The sequence below is a fragment of the Culicoides brevitarsis genome, chromosome 2 (assembly GCF_036172545.1).
Source record: "Culicoides brevitarsis isolate CSIRO-B50_1 chromosome 2, AGI_CSIRO_Cbre_v1, whole genome shotgun sequence".
In the NCBI taxonomy this organism is placed as follows: Eukaryota; Metazoa; Arthropoda; class Insecta; order Diptera; family Ceratopogonidae; genus Culicoides; species Culicoides brevitarsis.
The window spans coordinates 19983312-20002592 of NC_087086.1; the positions used below are offsets into that span (position 1 = coordinate 19983312).

Sequence of the window (19281 nt, forward strand, 5' to 3'; positions counted from 1 at the left end):
ATTTTTCTACGTCGGTTGAAACTCTTATTGAATGTCATCATTTAAACACGTAATTAATTAAACTATTCCAAAATTCATTGAAATAAAAATAAATTTTCAAGGTTTCCCCCGATGTTCAAATGGAAAGTACCCACATTCAGAATTAAACGAGCAATTTTAAGGTCATTGCCATTTTCACTTGATTTCCCTTCTTAACAAGGAAAAAACCGTCATCTACCACTATCACTTTATTTTTGTTCTTGAAACTTTGACCGCACATTCTAAATATCTTGAATTGTTTGCAGTCTAATTATTTTCCCTTTTTAACGACCGAAAATCACTGCGATGCGAAAGTCAAGTTTAATTCCCGCGTTTTATCATCTTCATCACGCAAGAGCGCGTTCGCTCCTTAAATGGAGATTTTATTTCAATTTAATTGCACTATTAAAGTAGTCAAGCGTAAAACGGTTTACTCATATCACCATCTCCTTCAACCCTCGTCGTCGTTGTCTCGCGCGTTGCGTTGCGCGCTGCCAAGTCATTATGATTATGTGTACATTATTATTATTTACTTGGAGCGAAGAAGAAGATACAAACAAACGCTCTCTCCGTGTGCTGCTGCTGTTGCTGCTAAATCAATTTATATTATAATATGTTGATTTTTTTCTCTCGTGTCTATTTTGTGCCAAATGGCAATAAGATTAACATGAACAAATAATTTTAATTAAAATGTCACCCGTTTGTCTGTGCATTTTATTCGTCGATTAAGAATTTTTCTTGTGATGGAATGTCTTCGTCTTCTGCGCTTTTTTGTCGTTAAGCGGGACTGTTTATGAATAAATTTAAAAATAATTTCTTTTTTTTTTTTTTGGAATGTTGATTTAGGCGACTAAATTCGATTATTTGACTTTTTGATTGAAAGGGGAAACAATAAAAAAAAATATTTAATTTATTTAATGCTATTTTTCAGCATTTTTGACCGTAAATCAATGATTTTGTAATTTTAATCAATTTTTATTTTTTAATTTTGAAGTCGTAATTTAAATCAATCAAAAATGATTTTTTTTCTAAAAGTTCGATTTTGGTTTCGAGACTTAAAAAAAATATTTAATTTTTAATAGATTTTTATTATTTTAATGTAAAGGAGAATTTTTTCACAATAAAAAAAATGAGTCAAGCGATACAAAATCATACAAAATTAACTTTATTTATCAAAATTATTTTAATTTATTTTTTGTCAAAAAAATTAGATTGATGTCAAAAATTCTCATTTTTAAATTTTAATTTAGTTAATTATTTTAAATTAAAAAATGCAAAAAATTTAAAATTAAAAATTTTATAAAATTTATAAATATTTTTATTAATTAATTTACCTATTATTTAAAATTAAAAAAAAAGTAAATTAAATTAAATAATAAAATATCAAACTAAATTTTATTTATTTATTTTACAAAAAATCAAAATTAAAAATATTATTTAGAATTTTTCGTCAAAAAATTAAATTTACTAAATTTGAATTTATTTATTCTAAATTTGTTTTTTTTTAAATCTAAAGAAAAAAGTGACACAAGTTTCTAGGAAACTAAAAACAATTGATAAATTATTTTTCGAAATCGATATCTTAATGAAATAAAAGTTCATGACATCGTCAAAACACGCGCAAAAACTACTTGATTTATGATATTTTCTTATTCGACAACACACAAGATATTTTTCTTGTATTTTCACAACAACAACAACAAAAACGTAATCGCAATTTTTTGTCTGTGGATCCTTTTGATGTGATTTTTTCTTGTTCTAGAATTTGTCTTTATTGTTCTTAATGTCATGCGAGAGACACACAAAAATAGTAGTGAGACCCTTTTCTGAATGAACATAGAAAAAAACATTTTTAGATGCTCTGTGGTAACAGATGTCCAACGATGCCAAAACACTTGAGAAATTAATTTCTTTTTGTTGTAGCGATAAAACTTTTCAATGTTTTTGGACACAACAACTTTTTTCTGTTGAATAACAAAAATTTTTGCTACAACTACTAGGCGTCTCCACACCTTTTTGTGCTCTAATAATTTTATTTTATTTTTAAGGCTATCATAAAAAAATTGTAATTTATCATGATCAAACTCACTTTAGCAGAAAAATAGAATAGAATTTAAATTAAATTTCACTTGATATTTTTTTTTAATTTGAATTTTTATTTAATTTTTCTCTTCCTTATTTTTTTAGATTTTTTTTAATGGAAAAAATACGGAAAATCGTTGTAATAAACTTAAGCTATTAGCATGACTAGCCGAACGCACCCGTAAATAAATATTGACTCGACAATGTAATCACGACGACTAAACGGATAAAAACAGTGAAAAAATATTTTCCTTCTTCCATGAGATTGTTTTTCGTTCAGTCAATGTGCGCGTCAACGTACCAGAAATTGTACGCGAGGTCTGTGCGTTATATGAGGCGGCATCGTAGTTTTCTTCTGCTGCGACGACACAACGAGCTGAAACGAGAGAATTTTCTATTAATATTAATTTTTTTTCGGTGCGAAGGAGTAAGTGATAGATAAATGGATGATTAGAAAATAATCCGAGACAAAGTTTCACTTTTTACGCGAGATTTTTTAAAAAAGAGAAATTATATTGGTGAAGTGGTCTGAATGAACTCGTTAACGGCGAAAACAAAACAACAAAGATCGATATTCAAGATTTTTTTTTGTGTTGCTTTTCTTATTTTAGCAGACAATAATAATAATAATGGCTTTTTTGTTGGTATGTGACTCGCATACAATAGACGACTATTAGCATTGAAGACGAAACTCGGGAGATAATGTGGCCAAGGATGTAAACAGTGATTTTTGCTATTGTTTCAAAGAAGAGGATGGTTTTGTAACGAAAATCACGTGTGACGAGGATTACTGAAAATGAGCGTTTTCCGTTTTTGGGCTTGTTTAACCGACTAATAATCGTTTAAAAGTGGTGAGATTTTTCTTTTGTCTTGAAAAAACAATTTAAAAATGTCTTTTTTCACTTATTTTGGTATGATTTTTATCTGAAATGTCCTTCAAAGTGGATTTCTTATTATTTTGGATTTTAAATTGATAAGAAAAAATATATTTTGAAGCCAATAAGAATCTCTCGATTTACCTTACTAACTTACCTTATCAAAAGGTTGGTACAGTGGAGTTCAGAAGTCTCAATAAAAATCGTTTTTATCTAATTTTTTGAATCATATCTGTAAATTTTTGTACATTTTGAACTACAAAAGGGGGCCTTTTGTTCTGCCCTTGCCTAACCAAAATTAAATTATATCTCTCATTTTAAAGCCAATTTTCGCGTATTATTTTTTCCACCATTTTTAAAATTTGAAATTAAAAAGTTAAAAATTTAAATAAAAAAAATCATGAAAATGACTGTCAAAAAATTCTGAAAAATATTTTTTTAAAAATTATAGAGAAGAAAGTTCAAAAATTTCGTTTTTTTAATATGAAAATTAATTTTATGAAAAAAAAAAATTCCATTTTTGGTGAAATTTTTAACATTTTTTTAATGTGGCATGGGACAAAAGCATAGAAAAATTTTGGAGCGGCCTAAATCACAAAAAAAAAATAAATTAGTCTGTTCCAAATTGTAAAAACAAAAATTTCATAAATTTTTGTTCAATTTTTTATAATTGTTTAAGAAGTTTTTTTGTTCGAAATATTTTATGTTAGAATTAAATTATTAATTCTAAAAAAAATATATTCAACTAAAAATATTAAATAAACGTCAAAAAATTGTTTGAACTAAGTAAACTTGATCGTTAATCAATATTTTTGTTCTTTTGAGTTTTTTACATTGATATTTTGGTATTGAAAAAAGATTTAAAACCATTTAAATGAAATTGAAAAAAATTGAATATCATAAAAAATAACAGTCAAAATTTTTTTGAAAAAAAAATTCAGAAATTTTTATGAAAATTATTTTTAAAGGAAAATTTCATGTCGAAATACGATTTTCAATACAAATATTACTAAAAATTGAAAAATTATGAAAATATAGCAAAAATCTATAATTTTTGATGAAATTTTTAACTTTTTTTTATTTTGCCCCATTGGATTTTCGTATTTAAAATGGGGCATCGGACAAAACTATTGAGTTTCATTTGGAGCGGCCTAAATTAAAAATTAAATTTGGAGAAAAAATTAAATTGGTCCTCACAAAATATATTTTTTGGCAATATAACTCACCTAGAAGCCTTCAACTTTTAACATTTCAGAATTTCAGATTTTTCTTTATGACCGCAACAAATAAAAATAATTTCACTCAATCATGTATTTTAATAAATAAAATTCCCTTAGATTCTTGTTGTCTTAAAAATTTCACAATAAAAAGAGGCAGTTTCAGGACATCTTTCACATTTTAAAATTCACTCTAATGGGATTTGTTCTTGAACAATCTAAAAATGAAATTAAAAATTATCATAAATATTTTGTAACAAAAAGAAATTAAATTAAAAAAAAAATAAAAAAAGCAATTTCAACCAGCAAACAAACCTTTTGACACATATCCCTGTAGATCGGATCTGTGTCCCATGGACCACGTTCGGGAAGTTGAATTCCACGACGACGCAATTCCTGAACGCAATCTTGCAAGTCGAAGATTGGCAGAGGATCGATGCGTGATTGCGAGACAATACCAACCAAATATTCAGTGTAATGAGTCCTACGAGATTTTTTTTTAGTGTGAGAAGAAGCTGATGTTTTGTTATGAATTTGGCGATAAGAACATGCTCTAAGTAGTTGTTTTAGAAGAAGAAAAAAAAAAATCACGAAAAAAAGCTTTTTGTTATAGTTTGTTTGTTTTGTCATTGAAACCATTGAAAAATTAGTGTTTTTTGTATGTGAGAGAGTGTTCCTACCTCCAATAAATACTGTCTATAAATCCCTTCTAAGATCCCGTAAGGTCTCGGAGGCATTTTCTTATTCGCTCTACGCACGCACGTTTCTAAATCGTCCGCTGTCAAAATTGGAATTGTCTCTAACTTATTTTCACGGATTAAAAAGCAAAGATATTCGACGTAATGATTTCTGGAACGCAGAATTTTACGGAAAAAGCATGTTCTTATCGGTTTGTTTCATAACAAATGATGAAAAAGTGTCAGAAAGGAACTTACTTGCACAGTCCAGCATTACCCTCGGATACCTCATCATTGCAGATCGTGTCAACTAAGCCAGTTGGAGTTTCTTTTTGCAACTGAACCGGGCATTTTCGGTTGTTTTTGTTCACATTTTCCTCATCAACCATCTTTAAGGCGGCAGATGGCTCCGTTTCGAAGGGGATGTTGTTCATCTACGCAAAAAAATTTCATTAAAATCGTAAAATTTACATAAAAAATGAAAAAAATCATTTACCTTGAGTAACGTTTGCAAGTCATATGGCTGCTTGTCACGCAAATAGAACAAGCAATTTCTTGGATGATGCGAATGAAGTCCCAATTTCGCACAAAATGGTGAAACTTTACATTTGGCACCCATCTTAAACGGCTTTTGGCACCCGTAGCAGAACTCAAATTTGCATTGTGTGCACGTAAAATGCATGCAACCACCTCTCGCAAGGGCATACTTGAATTTACACTTGGGACATTCGATGCCATGCAGCTGCAAATGTTTTTGAACGCCTTCCGCTTGTTTGTCCGGATCATTTGCTTCTTTCCATTCTGCGAATTTGTCGCATGTTAAGCCATCATGCTGCGATTCCCATGGCTTGCGACATTGAGCACACGTGACAGAACCACAATCTGGACAAATCAAGCGACGTTGACGTGGTCGCGCAAAATATCCGGAAGAGCATTGGACGCACCATTTGAAGTTTGGATCTTGCATGAGAGTTCGATCGCGTAGTTTTCGTTGAAATAGTTCGTGCGTTTCTTCTTCCAAAATGCTTTTTAGCAAGATATCCAGGTTGGAAAAGTACTCGAGAACTTCATCTTCGTGGATTTCCGTGTCTTGCAGCTCGGGCATCTTGCAAAAGGGACACACGCAGTCACCGATTGAACGATCCGTGATCTAAAAAAAATAAATTTTATGATAAATTATATTTTTTTTAGGGTGCTGGACTAATGAAACTTAATAATAAGGTCTATTGCTATATTCAAAAAATAAATGGAGCAAAAAAAATGTTCAATTTAAAAAATTCCGTAGAAAAATACATTTTTTTTAGTTTTGTGGTCTTTCTGTCATTAAAAAAAATAAATAAAATTTTTAAAAAATAGTTTCAATTTTTTTTTTCTGCTATGAATATATTTTTCATTAAATTATTAAAAATTGTTTTTCAAAATTTTTATGTAGTTTTTAAAAATTTATCAAAATCAAGACGAAATTTCATCTTTTTTTAACTTCAAAATTAAACTATTTTAATTTTTTTTTAGAAATAATAAGAAGACCAAAAAATCCACTAAAACGGTTAATGATTTTTTTTTTATTTTTTGCCCTATTACTACCATTTTTTGAGTCGGTATCGGAAAAAAATTGGAGTGGCTTAGTTGAAAAGAAAAATAAAATTACCTGAATCGTAAAATAATTTTTGGCACATTCCTTGCAACACTTATGAGTGCATTTCAACATGGAAATCATCTCATTCAACGGAGATTTTTCAGTACAAAGCTCGCATTCAGCCTGTAATTTTTCCAATGCCTCATCGATCGTGCTAGAAATGGAAGCAGCCCATAAAGCTTGTTCCTGGGTGAACTTTTGATCGATCAACGTCGCTGCAAGCTCTCCTTCGAGATAATTTTTGACATGACCTTCTGCGAGCAATCGACGAGCTAAACGCTAAAAGAAAAAAAAAAATCGAAAAAATTTAATTTTCTATTCTAATTTTTTTCTTTTGGATAAAAAAAATCCTATAAAAATGCTAAAAGGAGGAAAAAAATTCGGGGATTATTCATACTCACGTCCAACGATTCCGGTTCAAGATTTTCCGAGTCAATACTCAAATCTTTCACTAAATTCCTGATTGGCCCGTTCGACAACGAGACTTTTTGACGCTCGTCTTCGTCGTCTGTCGTTTGATAGTCATCGCTGAAACACGTTTCGTGGTATTTCTTTTTGGGAATTTTCGTGTCGATCGGTACTGGTAAGCGAGAGGGACCTGCTTGAGAGTTACTGGCTTGCGATGTGCTTGGTTTCGATGGTCCTGCTTTCGAGGACGAAGGTCCTGGCGTGATAAGTTTCGATAATTTGCTTGCAAAAGTCGCAACAGTGCCACTTTTGTTGTTATTTGTGGGCTTTGGTTCGACTTTTGTGGGTGATTTTGGTTGCGGCGCATTATTGGCGGTTTTTGTGAGAAGCTGACTTTGGATTTTGCTGATGTTGGAAGAAGCGGGCGCACGCAAATTCGATGTTGGAAGGGATTTTTTGCGAGTATCGACTGTCTTTTGGGAGTTTTGGTTGTCTAACGATGATTTTCTGGTGAGACTTTTTACGGAATCTTTCTTTTGAACTGTTCCTGGCTTTGCAGTTGGAGTGGATTTTGAATTATTTGAAACATTTTCTGTGGAAACTTTTCTTTGTGGCTCATTATTTGAGCTTTTCTTGCCTTTTTTGGGACTAATTTTCGTTTTTGGATCAATTTTTGAGGCTGGAGGTTGAACTTTTTCAACATTTTCTTCAACAACATTTTCGGAAATTGTCTCCTGAGCGGTATTTGAAGCACTTTCGCTGCTCAAAACTTGTTCATTTGACGTCGTTTGAGGCACTGGCTCCAAACTTTCCTCTACTGTGGAACTTTTTGCAACATTTGTTTGGTCCAAAGTAACATTTTCTGTCTTTTCTGGCAATGGAGATTCAATCTTTACTTCCGAATTTGTTGGTTCATGATGCTCAACCGTTTCTACTTTAATCTCTAGCGCTGAAGCCGTTGCCAAATCCTCCACCAGTTGAGATGTCAGTTGAATGGCTTCGACCTGCAAAGGAATTTCCACGACATTTTCCAGTAAATTCTCATTTATGTCCATTTCGAACATTAATTCAGCATTTCTTACAGTCTCAATTATTTTTTTGATTTGAGCTTCTCGGTCATCTTCGACAATTGCTGGTTTTTCCTCAACATTTGGGACTTCCGTTACATTTTCTTCGACATTATTTTCCAAAACTTGATTTTGAACGGGAGCATTTATGGCTTGAATCATCTCCGCATTCCTAATTTCTTCTTCAACTTCTGTATTTACAACAATTTTCACTTCTGAATTTCCATTTTGGTTCATTTCCTCAATTTTTGTTGTTTCTTCGACAATTTCTGGTGCATTTTCCGAACTATCCAATACAATGGGGGTCATTTCCCGTTCATCCTCATCGAAATTCGACAAATCACCGTAACTATCTTCGAAAATTTCCTCATCACTCACATCGTCAGTCCATTCATCCGAGTTGTCGTCGTCCCCTAATGACGAATATTCCTCTTCAGACTCGCCACTGGCGAAAGTTAAGATATCCGAACTGATTTCTTCTTTCATTTGTTTGATGAGTTTTTGCGTATTTTCGACCAGATCTGATAAATTATTAGAATTTACGAGAGAATTTGACTTTTGAGGTGAAGCAGGAAGACTTTCAGTTGGAGTTGTGTTTGCGACTGTTGTGCTTCCACTTGAACTCGAAGGACTTTCGGTAGCAGGACTTGGTTGTTTATCAGAAATTGTGACGGGAATAGGAGAATTTTCTGGTTGTTGAGCCTCTGAAGCCGTTTCATTGCCTTGAGATTCCGGATTTTCTTGCATTTTTTTGAGAAGCATGGCCTGAGCACTTTTTTGCGCCTTTTTTCGTTTTCTTAAAACTTTTTTGTAAAGCCGAGCAATCGTTCTAGTATATTGTCCACGGTTTATTGAGAACCTTACGGGACTATCTGTCACTTGTTCCTCATCTGAGGCTTCAGATTTTTCATCTAATTCAGTAGTTGTCATCAAGGGACTCTCAATTTGTTCAGAAATTGGAGCATTTGAGGTTGATGGGTCACGAATTGCATCATTTTTATCATTTTTAGCTTGATTTTCGGCAGAAATACTGAGTTGTGGGTTTTCATTTGTGACTTTGATGTTAGAATCTTGCTTTTCTGAGCTCGATGAAGCGGAAATAACTTCTTGTCGTGTAAGATTTGTTTCTTTTTGGACATTTTTAACTTCATTTTCGTCAGAAATTGATTGAATTTCAGCTTTTTCAGGGCTTTTTGTCGTTTCCGAAGCTTGTTGTATGAGATTTTTGTCTTTTTGTACATCCACAACTTCATTTACGACCACATTTGAAGCAACATTAGCAATTTCTGAAGTAACAGAACTTGAAGCAATGACGTTAGAATCATTTTTTTCATTTAAAACTTCGTTAGGTTGAACTTCTATCACTTCAGGAGCAACATCAGGAACATTCTGAGTCAAAATTATATCTTTTTGATCATTCACAACCACTTTCGAGTACGATTCAAGTATTTCTGGCTCTACAACAGGTTCTGGTATTTGTTCAAAGACTTCATCTTTAATACTTTCTTGCATTTCTACAGCTTCAAATTCAATTTCTGACACTTCCGAAGTTGCCGTCGCAAAAGAAATTGTTGAAAGTCGATTATTTGTCACTGTTTCCGTGCTTTCTTCCATTTTATTGTCAATTTTTGGGGCGTCTAACCCCGAAAAATACTGATTTTCCTCCTCTGGAGTGTTAAAATCGTACGTATCTTGTCGCGAACTTGTACTCGCAAGCTGAAAATCTCCCACAGATTGAAAACTGCTACTTTGACGTGATGAAGCGCCCTTTTGACGGTCTATCGTGTTGTTTTTCATGCTTGAGAGTCTCGCATTATTCAAAGCCAATAAGTTTTCGGGCGTCATTTCGTCAGCAGTCTGCATAATATTTTCGAGCCATTTTTCAATTTCTTCAATGGAGTTTTCGTTTTCTTGTTGTTGTTGGTTTTTCGTTCGATTTTCCGTTTCATGGCTAAAGGGATCGTCCAGCGCTTCTGAATACTGCGACAAACTCGAACTTTCGCGTTCGGTACTCGTTTCGACATCCGTTCGATTTTCCTCCATCGAGATCAAAAGCAAATTATCGTGATTCAAGTTTGGTTTGCTTCCCATTTCCTCGAAATGCTCTTCCAACTGTTGCGCTCGCATCTCTTGCTCGACGAAAGTTTTGATGTTGTTCTCGCTTTCGTTCATTTCCGACTGCAGCTGCTTCGTAAATACTGGATTGATGTCCTGAATGTGATCGTTAATGAAATTTTTCAGTTCGTAATTTTCCTTTGCGGATTTCTTTTGTACTGGAATTGGGCTTTTGACACGAAGTTGCTCGACACTGCCGTGCGTGGACGACGACGATTCGGAATGAACTTTTTTCAAGAGGTTTCCGAGGAGTCCCTCGATGTTTTTCATCATGCTTTCGTTCTGTTTCGCCTGTTTGTTCTCCATTTGTTCGATCAGGGACTCGATGTCGCGTAAAATGCTCGTGTTGGGCACCGGTTCGGGCGACGTTGATATCGGTGGAGGCGTTTGTGCCTCTAATTCGTACACTTCAGATATATTTTTTGGGATTGGACTTACCGCGCGTGCTGCCTTTATGGCATCTTCGTTCGTGAGAGGGATACCGGCACTCATCATTTCGCCAATGTGGTGCGATAAAAAATTATCAATGTCGGAATTTCTATCTAAAATTGAAATTGTGAAGGAATTTCGCGGAAAAAATTAATTGAAAATTCATTTCTTACTCTGTTGCTGCCTCGGATCAGGGCCCGATGACGCTCCTTCGTAGAAATTATTGCCACTTTCGTTCTCGACGCCCGACGGTGGTCCCCAAATTTTCATTAAAAAGGGCTTTAATTGCGTCTTGCCCAACTCAACTAAGGCCAACTCCAAATTTCCATGATGCGCGGTAAGACTAGTGACGATATCCTCTCTCGTGTAGTTGCCACGTGAGGAAATTTCGTGATATTTGCGTTGTCTTTGCTCAATGCACTCGCTCACAGCCTGCCAGATGTTGCCTTTGTGTAAGCGTAGTGCTTCGCGCGCTTCAATGGCAGAAATTGTGCCAATTATGTTTTCTTTGTGCTCGTGCCCGTATTTCGTAGCGAGTGTCTGCACAGTTTCGATCAAGCGTGACCAATTTTCGCGCAGCCACGTGACCGGATTTTCGTCGTTGCAATGATTTAATGCCGCTTGTAACTCTTCAGCAGTATATTTGTAAGCCTCTGCCTCCTAAAAAGGGATAAAAAATAAATTAAAACAATTAAAAATTTATTTTTAAAAAATTAACTTACTCTCAGCAACCGAACAAGTTCTTGCCCAGTACTGTTTTGCGGACGTGGTTCTACCATACTTGGCGCCATTTCATTTTTAGTACCCTAAAAGTGAAAAAAATTAAATTTTTCATTAAATTTTCTGCAATTTTAGTCTTAAAAATATTTTTTAAAAATTATTTTTCATCAGTTGAGCACATTTTCTTGTCAATCTTCTTAATTCTAATCAGTTGATACATCACCATAATTCCTCCAAAATGAAAATCGTTAATCGATGTGCGACGTAAACTGCCCATTCCGGATGCTGCTGTCTTGTAACTTGGATAAGCTGCTTGCTGTCGAAGATCAGAGACACTCTTGTACTTGTTAGAAGGTGCTCCCATCGTTAGATAATCGAAAAATGCTTCGTTAAATTGTCGGTTAAGGTCCGGGCTTTGAGCTCGTGGTGAAGTCGACATCATGCTCTAAAATAAAAATTTTTTTAATTTTTTTTTATTTTAAAAAAGAGACTAAAAAATTTTTTTAACAAATTAATTTAAAAACTTTTTGTAAATACCAAAAAAAAAATAATAAATAAATAAATCAACAAAATTTAAATAATTTTTGCTCGTAATTTTAATTTTCTCATTTCTAATTTCTAAATTTTATTAATAATATTTGAAGTAAAAATTTAAAAAAAATCAATAAAAATTTTGATAAATTAAATTTAATTTAAATTAAATTAATTTAATTTTTAATAATTAAAAAATAAATATCAGAAAAAAATAAAATTAATTTTATGGAAAAAAAATAGAAAATAAAATTAAATATTTTTATATTATAAAAAAATTTTTAATTTTTTTAAGCCAAAAAAAAATAATTTTAGATTGAATTCTTAATTTCGTTAAAGTTTGCAATTAAAAAAAATGTAAATAAAATACCTACAATAATTTCAAATAATTTTTTTAAAATATGTAGTCCAAAATCAAAAATTACCTGCATATCGAAACTTTGTCCACTCACAGACCTCGTCATCGGCACCGGCGCCTGCAAATCTGTCCCAATCGCTATCGAATGCGATCTTTGATACTTTTCAGGTGCAACGTGCTTCGGAATTTCGTCTTTCTTGAACTCGACCGTGTCATAAGTTTGCGTGGAAATGCTCTGCGGAGGCGGAGACGTGCCTGTACTAATTTTTCGTTGTGCCTCACTTTCGTCTTTGGTCTCGTGATAAACGTTTGATTCTTGCGAATTTGCTTCATTTTTCATATCCGTGCCTTCCTGCGTGGTCATCGCTTCGATTTTGTCGAGAATTCGTCGTTCGATTTCGTCACTGTGAACACTGGCATTGTCAAAATTTTCGGTACTCAAAGCAGACTTTAATTTTCGGAAATTTTCGCGCGCTTTTCCATCCAGAGATCCGACAGATCTTTGCATCACATCATCTGAGGTTGGAGTCGAAGAAAAGGTCAAAAACAGTTTTTTAGTGGTTTTTTCATTAAAAAGCCATTGAAAAACATTAGGAGTTTATTTTTTAAAATCACATTTCAAACAATTTTTTTTTTTATCAAAAGGGAAGCTTTCGTTAAGGTAAGAAACACAGAAAAATTGGAGGTCTATAAACTATTTCAAAACAAAAAACTGAAATTTAACTCGTAAAAACAGAAAAACAAACAAAACATCGGTATATCAATGAAAATTTGTCAGGGACTCTTTAAAGTGCATCGTGAAAAAGTAATTTTTCTGTCTTTCTTACCTTCTTTCAAGTTCAACGTGTTATTCTGCTGGTCCGGTGTAACTGTTTCAGTTTTCTCTTCCAGCTCTATCATCTCTGGCGGCGACGGTGGAAGCGTTTCCAGCACTTTGGTCGACGTTTTGCAGCAAATTGAGCAAATGCGAGACGAGATGTCGTTCACAAATGTACAATGCTCGCATTCCCAAGTCTTTGCGTTGGTAGTTGATGCCGGTTTTTTCTCTACCGGTGCCTTTTCCGGACTTTTCGGAGGACTTTTGGTCTCAACTTGGTCCAATTTTGTCGTTGATTGTTTCAAAATGCCCTGACTTTTGTGCGAATGTCTATCGCTGGACTCAATTTCCGACGTGGATGTCAGAGAATCCGATCGTGGTGGTCGTAGATGATTCTTTTTCAACGAATTAAAGGGAATTTCTCTGCTGGGCGACACTTTTTTCGTGATCGGGTATTCGTGAAGGGATCGCGCAACCGAAGGGCCGCGACGTCCATCACCTCGACGATGCGAAAAACGGTTGCTACGTGTTGATGTGACTGCCGTTGCAGCAGTATCGCTCTCGACGGGATCATTCATGTCCATTTCAAAGTTACTTTGGGTCGACATTTTTCGACCGCCGCGACGTGCTGCACGATTTGCAAGGATTTCGCGTCGACTACGAGGACGATTCAAGTCTTCGGCGGCATCGAGTTCATCGTCGGAGTCTTCGTCGTCCGTTGGATCGTGCTGCAAATAGCGATTTGAGTGACGTGTGGAACGACGGGAACGTTGACTCATTGCTGGGGAAGCAGCTCGGGAGTTGACTCGCGAAGAAACGTGAGAACGGGGAGGAATTGGAGGAGCTAAAATACAAAAAATATGAATTTGGTAAAAAATAAAGCTGAAAAAGCTCTTACCTGACATCATTTGATCCATACTTGGATAAGGATACATGGGATTCCATCCAGGAGCCCAATCCGGATGCTTTGGATAAGGCGGATAGTACCCTGGAGGAAAGTTAATACTCGAATTCGATCCATTCCATGAAGGATGTTGCATAAATTGTTGTTGTTGTTGCTGCTGCCAATTCAATTGTGCCATTGATTGAGCCTAAAAACGATTTTTGTGACAAATTTAAAAAAAATAACAGCAAAAAAGTCACATACATTGTTATTGTAGCCGTGAAAGCCGGGATGTGGTGCACCAAAAGGACTATTTGGAGCTTGTTGATGCAAATTAAAGACAGACGCTGACATATATCGACGTGACTGGGGACCATCTCCATGGGGATTCATCAAAGTATTCGAATGCGAGTGCATGGGAGGTCGCTGAAGTGTCTGGGTGTGAAACAAATTATTATTAACTTGTGGATTAAACTGCTGATTGTTGAATTGCGGTAAAGACGTAACACTTCCGGTGTGGGCGTTAAACCAATTTTGGTTAAAAGGATCGGGATATGGTGACTATTTTACAAAAAAATACGAAAAAAATTTACAAAAAACAATTTGGACGTGACGTGACAAAAAATTACTTGATCTCCGGCGAGACTGCTTGCGGTACTCGTTCGACGACTTTTATCACTGCCGTCATTCCGCATCGTTTCTTGATGTTGACGATACCTGGCGAGACAGAAAATTTGATTTTTTTCCCAAAAAATTAATCAAGTACGTGAAAATCTTTACCGTTGTTGTAATAAAACCATTCTGTCAAGCGCTGCTGCCGTTGTACTTTTGATCTTTTCCATTGTGACTGAGGGCGGTTTCTTGATAGAGTCAAAGACCGAACTTCTGGTTAAAGGCTCAACTGGTTTCATGTCAGCTGATAAAAAAAAATTTAATTAAAAATTAAAAGAAAATTTAAAAAAATCAAAACTTACATTTTTTGCCTGCCGGCGGACTCGGTAAAGGCCGATTAATGGGAGGGATCATTCGACGTAATGACCCCATTTTTTCCCGTAATGACAAGGCAGGCGACGGTGCACGAATTGTTCTCTAAATGGGCGCAACGGAAAAAAATAATTTTCGGTTGGTTTGTTTGTTAATTTTTTTTTTTACAAAACAAGTGGAAAATAGGTGAAAACAGTTTCGCGACAATACTTTACCTGAATAAGGAAACCATTTCTTTTAAAATGTAAACAAAAAAATCTTGAGGGTTCTTCAAAAAATTATATTTACATTTTGTGATAACAACAAAAAATATTTTTTCGTGTAAAACTTTAACATTTCTTTCGGGTGGATCTTAACTCTAAAGTGCTTTTTCGGTTTTTGATAAGAAAATGTGCTCATAGTTTTATGGTTTTAACCAAATTCGAAAGTGATGTTAGTTTAAATTTTGAATGTTAATGTGTTAGAATTGTTTCAAAAAAATATTTACATTTTTTTTAGACAAAATATTAATCGGATTCGTTAATAAAATGTGAAAAAAGAACATTTTGTGAGCTAGAAAATGCAAAAAAAAATGATAAAAAAAATCCTTATTTTTTATTTTGAGTCGCGCAAATATTTAAAATTTTAGACAAAACTCTTATTTTTATTTATTTTTGATTTTATTTTATTTTTAAATTAATTTTTAATTGAAAAATAATAGAAATTATTTTTTTTTAAATTAAATTTAAATTATTTTTTTTTTGCCGAAAAATATAAGAATTAGTTAAACTAAAATTTATTCAATGTCCAAAACGTTAAAAATGACAAACAAATTTTTTTTCTGATGCGACATTAAGGTTAAATTTATTCGCCATATTTAATAAATAAAATTTTTTAAGCACATCAATAGAAATTTTTAATCTTGTTTTGTTAAAAAAAAAAATCGAATGACTCAAAATAAAATGTATGAGATTTAAATAATTTTTAAAAACAAATAAAAACTGTGCCGCCCAAAATTAAAAATGTTCATTTTTCATTAATTAATTGTTAGTTAGTTTAAATAGAATAATTTTTCCATTAAAATATTTTCAATAAATCCTCAAATACTACAATTTTTTAACATTTGTTAAACAATCCCGTAAATTTAATTTTTTTTTCTACAGAACGATCACTTTGCAACGAAATCACAAAAAAAAACTAACAAATGGTACATCTGTTTGAACGTACCTGATCCTGATTGCTGTTGGTCGAACAGGCACTGCGTTGAGACATTACTGGACTAGGCAGACACTTGTTCTTGTTTTTACGTGGCGGAGGCACAGGAAAATTGGGCGGTTGAGCGGGTTCTCCTTTGGGTGGCAATGGAGGTTTTTCTGTTTGATTCAACTCGATGCGCTAAAATTAAAAAAAAAATCATAAAATTTCGAAATATTTAAGAAAAATAAAAAATTTACCTTTCTCACATGCATTTTCCTCTTAGGATGTCGATGATACATGTCATCGCAGGTAATGCAAAACATAAAAGTACAGGGATCACATTTGATAACGGCATTCATTTTGCCACATAACTCGCACTTGTGTCCTGTGAATTTGGCAACGGCAGCAACGCCCATATCTTTTGGCGGGACACCGGGTGGCGCATTGGAGTATTGCTGTTGGAACTCGATGACTTCGTAGTCGGGATCTGGCTCGATCTTTTTCGGGAAAAGAGGCGGCAGAGGAGAATTGCCCTGAGGTATGGGAGGCGGAGTGGGACCAACGCGCGTGTTACGATTTTTCTACAAGAAAAAGTTAAGTTCTAAAAAAAAATCTTTAAAAAATTTAACAAAAACTTACCATCCATTCAGGCAACGTTGGATTGTCTTTGAGTAACTTTACATTTTGATTGGCCATCATTTTTCTATCATACTATTAAATAATTGCAACAACGAGGGATCTAAAAGAGACATAAAATTTAATTAATTTATTATTCTAAGACTCAGTTCAGTTCTAAAATTTCTATAAATATCACAACATGCCACTTTTACATTCATTAAAATTTATTGTTTCAAAAATATTTTCAATCAAAACTCGTAATTAACGAGATAGACTTAAAATTTTCAGCAGATGCTTGACCTCATAGTACAAACAAAATTAGCAAAATATTCGATATTTTTCGTCATGTAGAAACTGTTCTGTGTGAAAAGTACGACAAATATTTAGGAAGATAAATTTTTGTCTGTTCAATATATTTATTCGAGTCTTCAATTTGTATTTATTTTACGTATTTTCGAAATTTACGCGTGGTGTCCATCTGTCTAAATCAACGAAATATTGTAGATATGCTTTTTTTATTTTCATATCAAGGCGGATTTATTTTCGATTAATAATTTTTTTTAACAATTTTCGTAAATCACTTTCGAAATTTGTTGTTAAGTGTCTTGAGTAAATTCATCCTTATAGATTTTTATACGATAAGAAACATAAAAACTATAAGGACGCTAAAAAAGAAGGTACATGGATAGGATTAGCCGAGCTATAAGAATTGAAAATCAAAGTAAAAAAAATCAAAATATTGAAAAAAAACTGTTGTTTTTCTTCTGTATACGATATTATTAAAGCAACCTATGAAAAACTTTTCAGTTGAATATTCAAATTAAAAATCGTTTTTTTTTTTTAATTTAAATTAAATTAAATTATTTATTCAAATGTGAATCATAATTAATTATATTAAAATGCCTTGCAACAATTTTTACAAAAAGGAATTCCTTAATTTCGGGTTTAGTTTTTTTCGAACGAGGGACATGCAATTCCGCTGTGTCTTTTTTTAAAGCGAAATTGGCTCCATCATCGATAAAAATGTATAAAATCAAAAGGCACTTCAAAGAGCTGCACGAAGAGGTGTTGACTAAGCCCCCGGACGACCTAGAGGTCAGTAAATGTTCGTTTCTTTTGACCATTTTTAACGATTTTTCGACTTTTTGGGGGTGAAATCGACGAACACAAAAATTTTGAGTAGGTTCGTTGAAAAGCTGAGAAAATTTCATAAAAAATGAGTATGATACTCGCCAAATTGTGAATGTGGATCAATGCAAACTATGAGTCACATTTTACAAGATTGTATGATTACAAAATTCAATGGAGATTTGCGAGAAATGCATGAACTCAACCAAGATGCGATAGACTGGCTATCAAACATAGCTCCATCAGTATAATGTATATTTCATTTTCAAAAAAAAAAAAAAATACGATAAATAAATAAATAATCTTTTTTCCTAATTTTTGATCAATTTTGGAGTAAAATAAACATTGTTTATTTCACAGGGCTCCCTAATTGTCTATTTTGGCGCGGCAAACTTTAGCCATATTTTGCACATCTTACAGACCAAAGAAAAACAAAATCCCTCGAAATTAGTGATCTTCTCAAAATGAAATTGACGGTTTATGAAGCGAGCTTGGAAACATTATGAAAAAAATTAATTTTTTAAATCCTTTATAATTTAGAATTAAAATATTTCATTGAAACATTTTTTTAACGATTCAGAAGGAAAAACGCAAGGCCTACTGTAGGAAATTTAACAATAAAAAAAATAAACAGACATCCATCGAGGCAAAACTTTGCAATATTTTTAACTATTTAATGCATTTCAAAATCACTGCCCATAATTACTTTTACAGAGACACATGCACTTTTTCTGCTCTGACGAAAGCCGATGAACAAATTTAACATAAAATAAATTTTACATCATCATCATCAACAACATTTTTTTGTCTGGCTTAGGAATTTATAAATAGTTCACATAATTAAATTTTCGTTTATTGTCAGCATCAACATCGAAGACAATTCTTGGTAGCAAAAGTGCACACTTTAATTCCGCCACCGCGACGAGTGACAAAAACGGCAATTAATAATTTGTCTTCGTTTTTCACACACTTTTTAACAAGTACCTGACGGCCACTTGTCCATATACAAGAAGAAAATGTGACAGATTAAAATTTTTTAATAGTTTTCCGCATTTTGCATCACTTTTTTTTTTGACTACACACACGTTTGAAAAATTTACTTGCGCACTTTACTTTTATAACAAAACACATCATCGTCGCTCTTAGTACTGTGGCCGCCCGCCACACAAAAATAGATTTTCTATTTTTATTTGAAAATATTGTGTACAAAGTGAGTAGTCCGTAGTACAAAAAATTTTTCCAACTCACATTTTTCTACTTATTTTCGGTAATTTATCGGCTTTTCGAACACTTTTCTTCGAAATTTTCGTTAAAATCTTTATCAAAAACCACTTTTCTTTAATTTTTTCTTGGATTTTATTCGCAACTTGATTTCCGGTAAGCGATTAAAACTTCCATAAATGGCAAAAATCTTTTTGCGAGACACCGAGAAAAACGGTCCGATTCGTTACGCTGCTGATGATCGACTGACACGAGAGAATTTTCAGAAAATTGTGATCGAGAAAAGTTGGTTTCTCGCGAGACCGGCATTTGCAGTGAGAC

General features: G+C 33.3%; 1 protein-coding gene across 1 annotated transcript; it reads right to left on the reverse strand.

Moving 5' to 3' along the window:
* Window positions 1-4289: 4289 nt before the first annotated feature.
* Window positions 4290-19163, reverse strand: LOC134828694 (E3 ubiquitin-protein ligase lubel). The gene is made up of 21 exons (XM_063841679.1): window positions 18988-19163; window positions 16633-16732; window positions 16251-16574; window positions 16024-16191; window positions 14808-14922; window positions 14614-14749; window positions 14463-14550; window positions 14098-14394; window positions 13849-14041; window positions 12961-13794; window positions 12201-12649; window positions 11468-11689; window positions 11247-11330; window positions 10698-11184; window positions 7448-10637; window positions 6907-7177; window positions 6518-6784; window positions 5366-6019; window positions 5128-5303; window positions 4508-4676; window positions 4290-4410 (listed from the first exon to the last, which is right to left on the reverse strand). The coding sequence occupies exons 2-21, from the start codon at window positions 16690-16692 to the stop codon at window positions 4381-4383; spliced, it is 8214 nt and encodes a 2737-aa protein (XP_063697749.1). The 5' UTR covers window positions 16693-16732; window positions 18988-19163; the 3' UTR covers window positions 4290-4380.
* Window positions 19164-19281: the final 118 nt, after the last annotated feature.

Coding starts and splice junctions, on each gene's coding strand:
- LOC134828694 (XM_063841679.1), bottom strand. CDS start 16,692: ATGATGGCCAATCAAAATGTAAAGTTACTCAAAGACAATCCAACGTTG. Junction 6,785..6,906: donor TTGAACCGGAATCGTTGGAC/GTGAGTATGAAT, acceptor TTTTTCTTTTAG/CGTTTAGCTCGTCGATTGCT. Junction 4,677..5,127: donor GGTAATGCTGGACTGTGCAA/GTAAGTTCCTTT, acceptor AAAATCTCGTAG/GACTCATTACACTGAATATT.